Below are 11,662 nucleotides of genomic sequence, written 5' to 3'. Positions count from 1 at the left end.
CCGGTCCTGGAAGCACTGCAATACCAGGTCAATGCATGGAGTGGATGGAGCACGCTCCGGTTCCACCACCCCCTTCTCCCTGCCAGTCTGCCCTGTTTTCAGAATGGGAGGGGGGAAAGGGAGAAGAGAAAGCTCATGCAAAGGATTTCCCAGATGGTGCTGGAGGGTGGGCTGGGTAAATTGGACCCCGCCCCCCTTGGGAGGGCTCCAATACACCTGCTCCACCCTCAGCAGGGGCTGAAAAAATGCCAGACCTAAGACCCTCTGCTCCCTTCCCCCCTCCCATTCAGAAAACAACTTGGAGGTTGGCAGGCAGGCAGACTCAAGTTACAGAAGACACTTTTGTTTTGAAACACCTTCATCTGAACCCTCATGCATTTTTGAAGCAGTCTGCAGCTATACACTTGTGTTCGGTCACAGCTATAGATCACTTTCTGTGGCCACATTGGGCAAAAATTGTTATTTCTGTCTGCGCTCCTGGATGTTCTATTAGGTAAAACCAGAAAATATCCCTATGAGTGGTTAACTTGAAGTTCTGTAACTGGGGGAAGAGGCTGACAAACATTCAACTACCGATTAGTGGACTCCAACATGAACACGAGTCGTCAGTGTGATGAAATCACCAGCAAAGCTAACCGTACTTTATCATGCATTAGCAGGTGCATCACAAACAGGCACAAGGAGGTAATACTTCCCCTCTATGCGGCATTGGTCAGACCCCAGTTGGAGTACTGCATCCAGTTTTGGGCACCATAGTTCAAGAAGGTTGTTGATAGACTCGAGAGGGTCCAGAGGAGAGCCACTCGTATGGTTAGGGGCTTACAGGACAAGCCCTATGAGGAGACACTGATGGACCTGGACCTCTTCAGCCTCCACAAGAGAAGGCTGAGAAGTGATCTTGTGGCTGCTTACAAATTCATTAGGGGAATGCATTAGGGTTCCAGTAATGGATCGGAGATGCTCTGTTCACCAGGGTGCATCTTGGGGTAACAAGGAACAATGGTCACAAACTAACAGAGAGCAGACTAGAAAAACTTCTTCATGGTACGGGTGGCCAAAATTTGAAATGGGCTTCCAAGGGAGGTGGTGCTCTCCCCTACCTCGAGGGTCTTTAAGAGAAGGGAAAAGGAGGGCTTCAGATCTCCCCATGGTGTGGGTACTGTACCTTCACAGGCCTTGTTGTCAGCTGCCAGCTGGTAGCCAGGGTGGCACTCACAGTGTGCCATGCCACGGTGATTTTGGCATTTGTGCATGCAGCCTCCATTTCGATCAGCACACGGGCTCTTCACTGCAGAGACAGAGCACAGAGCAAAACAACCTTATTGCATGCCTGTCCAGAATAACCTCCACCATACCCAAATGCAAGCAGGAGTAATGAGGCCAGGACACCAGAGGTTATGCCTGTGGAGCCTTTATTAACGAGATGAGTATTCAGGGCTTGGAGCTTCTGTCTCAAGCTAAAAGACGAGGGATGCAGTATAAGTTCCTGGAAAAGCAATGTGCTGAGCTAGCTGGAGCCTTTCCAGAGAAGTGCTGGCACAAGCACAGCCAAAGAGCCCAGCAGGGGGGAAGAGTAGGGCCAGCTCCTTTCAACGGCTTTCCCCAGGGATCTGACCCATTTCTGACCCATGCCAGGGGCCAGGCAGACACACAACTGAGAAATCTGCCCAGACACTCTATTTTTAACATCCCAGATAGGCCTATTTCCTGAGGAGCCCCACAGCCCAAACCTTTCCCTTCACAGCTTGCATGCCAACTACCATCAGCAAGATGCTTGGACTCCTGCTCCTTCTGACTTCCAGCATTGCCCCTCCTTGCCCCACGGAGAGAACAGGACATAATTGCCAGGGATGGTCTGATGGCCAGAGGAGAGAGGAAGGGTTCCTGTTTCACTGATGGAGACTGCTGCCCTGTAGTGTGCTCAGGAGCACATGGCCTGAAACAGTTTCACTACGTTTGGCTGGGCTCCTGCTGCTCTTCCTCAGCTTCCAAAACAATCCCCAGAAGAGGTCCCCGGCAATATAGCACGCAGAATTGGCACTATTTCCTACTGGAGAGTTTCATCTTTTTCTGATATGCTCAACATTGGAGCAGGCAACTGAGGCATCCTGATGGTTTCTGTTTAGTTAGATACATAGGCTAGTCACCTAGTTATTAACTATTTTGTGCCTGACTCCCTGCTTAGGGAAGCTCCCACAGGCTCTGCTCTGGCTGTGCTCCAAAGCTTAGAAAAGCAATGAGAAAAGGGGGAGGGCAGTGCTTCTCCATTCCTAATTCACCCCCAGAGCCCAGGGGAGACTCACAGATACAATGCTTGCCATCCTCCTTCAGCTGATAGTTGTGCCGGCATTGGCACCGGTGTTGAGTTAACGCCAGCTGCAGACAATTGTGCTCACAGCCACCATTGTTGACAGCACAGGTGTTCACGGCTAGCAGAAAAAGGGACAAGACAGTAACATGGTTAAAGAAGGGCTGTAGAAAAATGGATGAAAGACTGCTTGCCAAGAACTAGGGCCAAATACACAAACTCCTGTAACAGAGCAGGAATCAGACTGGCTAATGGAAATTCTAGCCTCTGCAGCATATTCAGCCCCAGGGCAAGTGGGACAGTTCATGGGGAATGTTTAAACTGCACCTAAAACCGCAAGTTTCCTTCATTACCGGTATATGTTTTGAACTTGACAGACCATGTACACAGCACAGCACTGTGCAAGAAAGACATCCAAAGCAGCCCACCAAATGTGGGACATTATTCTTTGATGATAGGAGAAGCTCTGTTGAAAAGTGTGAGTCAGCACCATGAAAACCCTGTTTGCAAGAAATCAGAGCTCCCAGTCCTGTTCCTGGCTGTTCCCACGGGGAGAGGAACACAGGTCAGGCCGTTTCTGGCTTGAGTTACATAATCCAAAACTCAACTCGGAAAGCTATGTGGGAGGGAAGGGAATGACAAACATGCTTGCTTTACAGCCACTAATCCCTTCCGAGCAGGTGCCAGGGTGAGAGGGCAGGGTCTGTGCACTGTTTGTTTACCATGGAAATTCTTGTAATTGTGTTCAAAAGACACTGGCTGCAGACTCAACAGCCATGCTAGCTCCAGGTAATCATGCCTGTTTACAGTGAATGATGGCCTGAGGGGGACTCAAGCATGCTCTCGTGACAAAATGATATGGTAAATTAACTTTCTGGCTTGGAGCCACCCAATAGGCCCCCTGAAGATACAGGGCAGGGCCCCATGGTTACACCGCAGCCCCGCTGGGAACACCTCAGCAGACACACTCAAAGCCATGCGCTGTACACTTGCACTTAACTTCTGCACAGCATCCTGGGGGCTTGGGCTGATTCCCTGGTTTACATTAGAGCTGGTGTTATCCCTGTCAAAGACATCTAATATCTTCTTCATACCTGCAACAGATCTTAGAGAGAGAGATGCTGGCAGGGATGCCCATCTACAAGTTAGCACAGAGGACTGAGAATACAGTACTCATGTTCTCTCACCCGCCATGCTACTGAGCCCTGCAGGTGCCCAAAGGTTTTTCAGCCAACAGAGTCAGGCTGCATCCCTGAAATTCCTGCACTAGCCTGTTCCTAAGTGTAACAGCGTGTTCCTCTGGCCGCTCAATTGAGAGGTGGGTCTTGCATCTCTAGCTAATATGCTGAGATCATACCAGCACCAAAATTTTTTTTAAAAGTCAATGGCTTTGACTTCTTGTCATTCCCAGGCGAGATCTGAACCAGGAAACAGAGAAGAAACCATTACTTTAGACCAGTGGTGCTCAACCTTTTTCACTGATGGACCAGATGGACAGTGGCTGATTTGCCCATAGGCCAGATCTGGATGGTGTCCCTGGTCTGGCACGTGAAGTGGGACTTCATGTGGGGGTCAGGGGCAAGGGAAGGCAGCCTGGCCCCAACCCAGCCCTGTTGAAGGGAAAAAGGGCTTCACTGTGCCCTGATCAAGCTTCAGGTGGACAGGGGGCATGGGCCCAGCCTTGATCCTGCTGCAGGGAGCAGTGTGGGGGAGCACTCCCCAGACTCAAACAGCTTTTAGGAATTTGGCAGCATGGGAAGATGACCATATTGATTGCCACTGCTTCCCCACTGCCAATTTTCTTGACTTCTGGGGAGCCCTGTGGGCTGGAAATCATGGCTCTGCAGGCCAGATTTGGCCTGCAGGCTGGAAGTTGAACACCCCTGCTTTAGACCATTGTGCTAGCCCACTGTAACAGGGAACCTTAACCCTGTTACTAAGAGGCAGGGTTTCCCCTTTAACACCCGAATCTACAGGAACATCAAGCACCAGGAGGGTAGGGTCTAATAGCCCAACCACCCAGGCTGGTCAGTTGACAGGAAGGGGATAGGCCTCTGGGCACATATAAACCCCAGGGCCAAGGTTGATAGGGGGAGGTCTCTGGCAAGCGGCCAGGGAAAGAGAGCTCCTAAACAGCAAAACTACCCAGGAACACTGTGGCTGCTGGCCAGACTGTTTCTGTGGCTAATGAAGCTCCAGGAGTTTACAAGGTACCAGAGCTGGGGGGTGCTCAATACGTGAGGAACAGTTTGGAGTTTTCAAGGAGCCAGAGTATGGCTTGTATGACTTGTATTACGTTGTGGCCCAGGGGCTCGTATTTATGTTATTGTTTTATCTGGTAGACTGGGCTGAGGAGGGGGCCTTGTTGGGGCACACTACTGTGCTCAGACCCCAGTGCCAGGGGGGTGCAGTGACAGGGGGTGCTCAGACCCCAGCGCCTTAGGGCACAGGTCAACATTTATATACCATCTGCGAGGCGTTGGCCACCATATAGGGGATGTTTGGAGCAGTGGATAGTGACCCCTAGTGTTGAGGTAGTAAATGGGCAGCTTCCCACCTGAGTAACATCATAATTATTGTCCCATCAAGGCATGGCAGGCAAGAGAGATGGATGGGTAGCCCAGAGACAGAGGGTCAGACCTATGTTAGACAGGCCCAGGGATGGACCCCTGTCATACCCACCTACTCTTAAGCAGCATCTTACCCAAAGATGTGGCTCTAACGAAAAATGTCTCTCCAGCAAAGTTGAGAAACACTCCCTTTAATTGTGTCAGTCCTGTGAAAACATCCGTGTACACAACAGTGCATGTGAAGCATCACTTCCCAGTCTGACATGTACAGACAAGCCAAAAAACACATCCTGGAATGGAAGCCCAGAAACGGTTTCCATAAACATCAAGGAATACCAGAGGCTGGGCAGAGGTCGAATACATCCAACCTGGTCCTTCACTGGGAGAACAATCCACTGTGCTTTCAGGGAAGAGACTTATAAGACAATTAACATAATCCTTAATGAAAAATCTCTGTCCACACACCAGCTCTGCTCAGGTAGTCCTATGCCTGTGGGCAGCCTCCAGAACCACCCTAAGCCTCCACTAACCAGCCAAGATTAGAAAGTGAATGCTAGGAAAAGTCTCTCTTTTTCATGGAGGTCTCTCAGCCCTTAAAAAACTCCCTCATATAAAACACATGCTGCCCTGTGTGTCCCACAGAAGAAAGGAGACCTTGTGAGGCTCCAGCTCACTGGTTTTTAAGGACTGTTATTTTGTAGTCATACTGCATTGAGTCAGCGTGCCGCCACCGCAACACTGTACATCACAGCTCCTTTCATCTCTGGGTCTCAAAGGGCTTAATACATGTGCATTGCTGAAACCTCACAAAGCACATGTGATGGATACATAAAGTGGTTCATAGGAAAACACATGTGCATGACTAAGAGATGAGTTAAGCGGGGTTACAATGTCATGCAAAGTACACCAAGGGTACCAAACCATATAGAAAGAGGTTGCTGGCCTGTCTCCATTATGCTGAGGTGTTAAGCACCCTATATACCTGCCTGCAGAGAAGCACTTGCATCCCCTTTTAAGAGGAGGCAGTGAGTGCTGTTCTTAGACTGCTGTGGATCAGTGCCAACGACTTGCTCCTTGTGGGCTCCAACGCCAAGCTGGCTCCTTCAGCCACATTAGAGGGGAATTCAGCAGATACTGCAGTAGTAAATGCTGCTATTTACAGTTCACTTTTAAATAAGAAATCCCAGCTTCTACAGAAGGGGTTATAAAGAAATGGAACTAAGGCCAAAGGAGTATATCCAGGAAAAAAAAAGGATATAAAGTTATACCACATGGCCATCTATGACTGTAAAAACCTGTCAGTCAAATACAGCACAGCTTTTGTTCTCAGTGATGACAAATGACCCCTATGCTTAGATGTGCTCTATATAGAAATAGGCTTCATGGAGTTGTTCAATGCCTTTCCTTTACCTTCCTAATTAAGCCCCTGTAATCTGCACCTTTTTCTGCCCACTGTCATTTGTAACACACAGTCTCTGTTGTAGCAAAGCAGATCCAAAAAGTACCAAAAACAATTTGATTAAACAGCTCCACTTGGTAACAGAACATCAGAAAAACTAAATAGCCTTCATTGTTTGGGAGACATTTGGTCCAGCATACAAATCGAAAGCCACAAGAATGCATTGTTTTTTCCTGCAAACAATCCTCCCAACACGTCTGCCTTCAACCGGAGCACAGGACCTTCCTGAGAGAGAACAGTCTGAACTTCCCTCAGCATCGAGGCAAACATAAGCCTCTCATTAACTAAACAACATTCTTGGGAATAAAACTGACTTAATTGGGTCAAAATGTTGCAGCGTACTGCTCAGTGCTGGAGCAGGAATGGCCCAACTACGTTAGTTTTCCTGATTTTGTTTTATTCAGCTTGGAAAAAGGCAACAGAAGTATTTGCCATTATTGAAAAGTGATAGGTCAAAGTTACATGACTTTCCTTATAACAGATCTGGGTGATGGCCGTTTTAAATGTTCTGATACATTAAGATATTTAATAAAATTATATTCAAAGCTGTTACAAATAATGTAGCTGCAATTCTCATTTAAAAAAAATAATTAAAATGATGCTATTTCCAGCATCCATGCATATTTCTCTATATGGGAGAAACAGAGGGCCAATGTTTAATAAACAAAATCATTTCATGTCTAAAATAATCTCACAGTGTGCAATTATTTGTGCGAGTCTGAAATTTATTGCCTTCGTAACCTATCATCGCTACACAAAAAGTTCTTATCTTCTAAAATTTTTAAAAGGACAGAGAAAGCAGAGGTAAATCCTCCAGGACAGCATCAGTACAAACTTCCCAAAGCCCATTCAATAGGGCTCTTTAAGCAGCAGACAAGATAAAATTGTGCCACAGCCTAGTTCACCCCTGGCTTATCCATTGTGGCAGGCCATCATGGGGTAGCGATGCAATACTGGCTTTTTATGAGGGATAATTCATATGAGATGGACTGAAATTTCCAGCATGTAGCACATATACCTTCCAATGTCAGTGGGCAAAGACCACCCAGTTACCAGCATGCTGGCTTAGATATAAACAAGCTAAAAGCAGCTTATATATCTCATGATCGATCACCTGAACCAGAAAGTCCTACTTTGTTAACGTATTTAAGAGAAGGCCCGTCTCATACTGGTAATGACTTTTCTGCTGCTCTGGAACCAAACAGCCAAGTTTGGCAAACTTGGGAGTCGACTCCCTGCTACAAATCCCAGCTGAAAAAGTCTGAAAAGGATTAATAAAGAGAAGATAAAGAGTGGAGATGTCAAGTATTTTGTTCCCTCTTTTTTTTCCCTCCCAAAGCAGAGTTTGTCATGTTAGTAAAATTATTTTTCAAAACACATGATTCCATCTGAGCACTGTAAATTCTGCAAGTGCATATGTGGACTAAGAAGCCCTAGTGTTCTATTTGTATGAACCATACCAGGCACATTCCAGTCCAGCACAAGTAATAGGAACCAGAAGTCATTCTCTGGCAAAGGACATATATACAAAAGAGGTGGCAGGCTCCACTGGCTATACATACAGCATGCAGATTTTATGGGATAAACTGGCTGTGGGTTCAAAGCAATAACATTACACTACGTTTACTACGAACTGCCCACAATACACTAAGGAGGAATTGTGGCCAGGAGTGCCACCTTAAAGAAGTGGCTTGGTTAATTCAATAGGAATGGTTAATTCAATGGGAATGAATAGTAATTCAGGGAATGGCAAAAGATAAAGAGAAAACAGCTTCTTCTTCCTTATTTAAGGAAGGGCCTTCCAATCCTCGGTCTCCTTTTGGAGGACAGCACCCAGAACAGCGAATAAGGGCAAGTAGAATTCTCTGTTGGTCTTGTTTTAATAATGGTTTTTTTTTTAACAAAGCCCCATTGAGAAAACTTCCATCCCCAGCTGCTTTTTCTAGCTAAAAGTTTCTGTGACCAGCTTGCCAAACTCCATGGCAGATCATGCATCATGTGGATTCTTGTATTTAAAACTAGACAGATTGTCCACAGATGATATTTCATAGCCTTAAAAAACAACACTGCCTCCATCTTCTCTGTCTCTAACGTGAGTTTAGTGCTGGAGAAAGGTGATGGATGGAGAGTTCTGGAGCCCAATCCTCTACTGACCCATGAGCATAGGTGGAGGAAGAAAAAATTGGGGGGGGGAGGGGGAGGTTGAATGTGTGTCCATACACACACACACACCCGCCCCCTCATAGGAAAGTCTGAGGGGGGAGGGGAAAGGGCCTGGGGGGAGCAGCATTTTCTGGCCCTGGCCCTGGCCCCGGCCCCAGCCCCGACCGCATCAGGCCCAGCTGCCACATCAGCCGCGGCTGCCTCCTGGCTCCAGCCACCCTGGCCCAAGCCTTGGCTGCCTCCCAGCCCCAGGCTCACCAGTCTCAGCCCCAATTGCCTCCTGGCCGCACCAGCCCCAGCCCCGGCCCCGGCCCCAGTTCCAGCTGCCTCCCAGACTCGGCTGCCTTCCCACCCTAGCCCCAGCTGCGCACCACCCGGGGGGGCCCACAGCTGGGGGCCGAAGCAGGGCCAACCTTGGCTGCACCACCACTGGATGGGATGGAGCCCCTGGGACCCCCATGCCTCCTGCATCCTGCATAGTCCCCAGGAAGAGCCTGGCAGCTCCTCCAGAGGAATGGCATCACTGTGAGGCACATGGCAGTACCCGCCTTTTTCAAAGCAGTGGCGGCAAGGCATGGAGGCATAGAACAGAGGCTGAGTCCAGGTCACAGCTGTGGCCCGTCCTCACCCCATGCAAAGATCGGGGGGCCACGTGCCCCCTCCCCTGGCTGCCTGGTGCTGTGCCTCTGGAGGAGGTGCCAAGCTCTGACTGTCCTATGACCCAGCCCAGCTGGGGCCCCATTCACCATGAATGGGGTCCTGGGTGAGCCAGGTCGTGGGAAAATCAGAGCCTGATGGCTCATCCAGGGGTGTGTGTGTGGGGGGGTGACGCTCACTGCTGCATGCACCGTGGTGGAACCAAGGTGGGGGCAGATGCTACCTCATCCTGCACTCCAAGACAAGCCACCAGGCTGCAATTGTCCCACAACCTGGTTGGCCAGGGCCCCATTCATGGTGAATGGGACCTTGGCCGGGCTGGGTTGTGTGACATTCTTCACAGTGCAAGAGGGAGTGGGCTGGGGCAGGGGTGAATGATTCACCCTTCCCTTACCCCACTCTCTCCTGCACTGTGGGGGGTCTCAATCTGCCCTCTACCCCGCCCCAGAAATAAAAAAAACATAAATTAAAAGAAACTTATTTGCCTGCACCTGAGCTGGCTGTGATCCTGGCTGCGAGTGTGCAGGGCAGCTGAGTGTGCTCACCCCTCCCCCCCTGCAGCAGCAACCTGGGGCCAGGCTGCCCTAAGGCAATGCCTGCTGCTGCCCTGTGTTTGGGGGAACTGAGCCCTGTTAGCAACCCCCTTCTGCCACCTATACCCATGAGACAGATAAAGCATGAACAATGCCAGTGTTAGCCCCATCCATAAAGTTGTCCGGCAACTGGCACTCTGCCTTTAACCAGTTAGCAAAGAACCACACCTCACAGCCAGGCTTCAGATGAGTATCAAACTTAGCCCTCTGGGTTACACAAAGCACTTCTTCTAGAGAAACTTTAAGTACAGGCTGCTTATGGCTTCCACTAACTGTGCCAGAAGGGAGTGATGTGTGCAATGTCCACCCCCATCTATTCACTCTCTAGGCTTTGCCTACACTGTTCTACATCTCATTAGGTCCCAATTCAGCAACAAACTTAAGGAACTGCTTTACTTGTGTCCTTTACTTGTGTTTATCAAGGCAGGACAACAGGGAATTGGAGATGCGCTATTTACCAGAGTGCCCCTGGGAGTAACTAGGAATAATGGGTGCAAATTAATGGAGAGTAGATTTAGGTTACTTTTACAGTAAGGGTGGCCAGAGTCTGGAATGGGCTTTCAAGAGAGGTAGTATTATCACCTAACTTGAAGGTCTTCAAGCAGAGGCTTGATAGTCACCTGTCTGGGATCATCTGACCTCAGTCCTCTTTCCTGCCAGGGGCAGGGGGTCAGACACGATGATCCTTTGTGGTCCCTTCCGACTCTACAATCTATGAATCTATTAATCTTTATGCTAAGAACATGCTTAAGTGCTTGGCTGCATCGAAGCCTTATGCCACATACTTTGAGAGAAGGTGACAAAGCCTGGAGCAGACTCTGGAATCCTGACTCAGCTTCTCCTGTTCTAAATTCTCTCACACACATACATTGTTTTTTCTTTCAAATCCACCTATATTTCCATTAAGGAGAAGAAGAACATTCATTAAAAACAAATGCATTCAAGTTGACGTTCACTGTGGGTTTTAATTTTAAGAAATTCACAAAAGTCACCCTTCATGGTACATATAAGGGTTAAATTTTCAAATACAGCTCAACTCTACATTCAGCACTTGCAACTGGAAAACAAAGATCTGAGAAACGGCAAGCCATGCACACAATTACCTCTTCTGTGTATGCCATTTAAGTACACACAGATCTGCAGGATGCAATCTTTCTGTTCAGTCAAACAAATCCTGGGAATACTAGATTTCTACATCGAAATGATAGAAATATGAATACACTGTATAATCCCAGACTAACTTATTCTAATCTCAGACAATTTCCAGAAATACGCTGTGCACTAATAAGGAGCATCTCTCTGTGTTACAGGACAAAAAAAGCAACTGGCTCAGATTAAATCCCTTATTTTAGAATGGAGGCCAAACAAAACCCTCAGAAATAGTGTAAAAGGATCTGCAGATGCTAGCCAACCCCCTCCCCATCCATTTCTGATAGAGGAAGGGGTAACTTCAGGATAGTAAGGCAATTGGCAAAATGCTCTCTGCTTGCTTCCCCTTCCTTTTGCATTAAAATCTTTTCACATTTATTATATTTTAGCAGTAGACAACAGTGACAATGCGAAGAGGGTGCACGTGCTCCCTGAGAGCACCGATGCACCACCTGTCCAGCTGCGCTTGCTGCTCAGGAAATGGGGGGGAGGAGGTGGAAGCGCCAGTGCCCCCCCTGCAAGCACCGGCCGATTGCTGCAGCCTCTCCCGGAAGTGGCTGTAGCGATTGGCTTCAACGATCAGCCATTGTGGGATTATCCGCGGGGGACCACTTCCCGCCCGGGGCAGTGAGATTGGCCACAGACAGGCAGCAGGATCGGCCACGGGGGGGACCCCCTGGTTGGTGGGACTGGTAGAGGGGGGGCATCTGCTCCCCCAACTAAGGCAGCACCAGTCGCCCATGGCAGACAAAATAGGGGGGCT

The 11,662-nt window shown here is 48.6% G+C and overlaps 1 protein-coding gene across 3 annotated transcripts in view; it reads right to left on the bottom strand.

Annotated features, from left to right (window-relative positions):
• MEGF6 (multiple EGF like domains 6) overlaps window positions 1-11,662 on the bottom strand; it is a 313,131-nt gene that overhangs the window by 60,155 nt on the left and 241,314 nt on the right. For all 3 annotated transcript variants that reach the window (XM_019541243.1, XM_019541244.1, XM_019541245.1), the window contains 2 exons: window positions 2,304-2,429; window positions 1,166-1,288 (listed from right to left, as the gene is read on the bottom strand). In XM_019541243.1, the coding sequence (XP_019396788.1) occupies window positions 1,166-1,288; window positions 2,304-2,429 (249 nt within the window). The remainder of the gene's footprint in view (window positions 1-1,165; window positions 1,289-2,303; window positions 2,430-11,662) is intronic.

This window comes from Crocodylus porosus, unplaced genomic scaffold (assembly GCF_001723895.1).
Source record: "Crocodylus porosus isolate Cpor-Errol unplaced genomic scaffold, CroPor_comp1, whole genome shotgun sequence".
NCBI classification, from domain to species: Eukaryota; Metazoa; Chordata; order Crocodylia; family Crocodylidae; genus Crocodylus; species Crocodylus porosus.
Note: the sequence above shows the minus strand (reverse complement) of the source record. Positions and strands in the feature narration are given on the sequence as shown.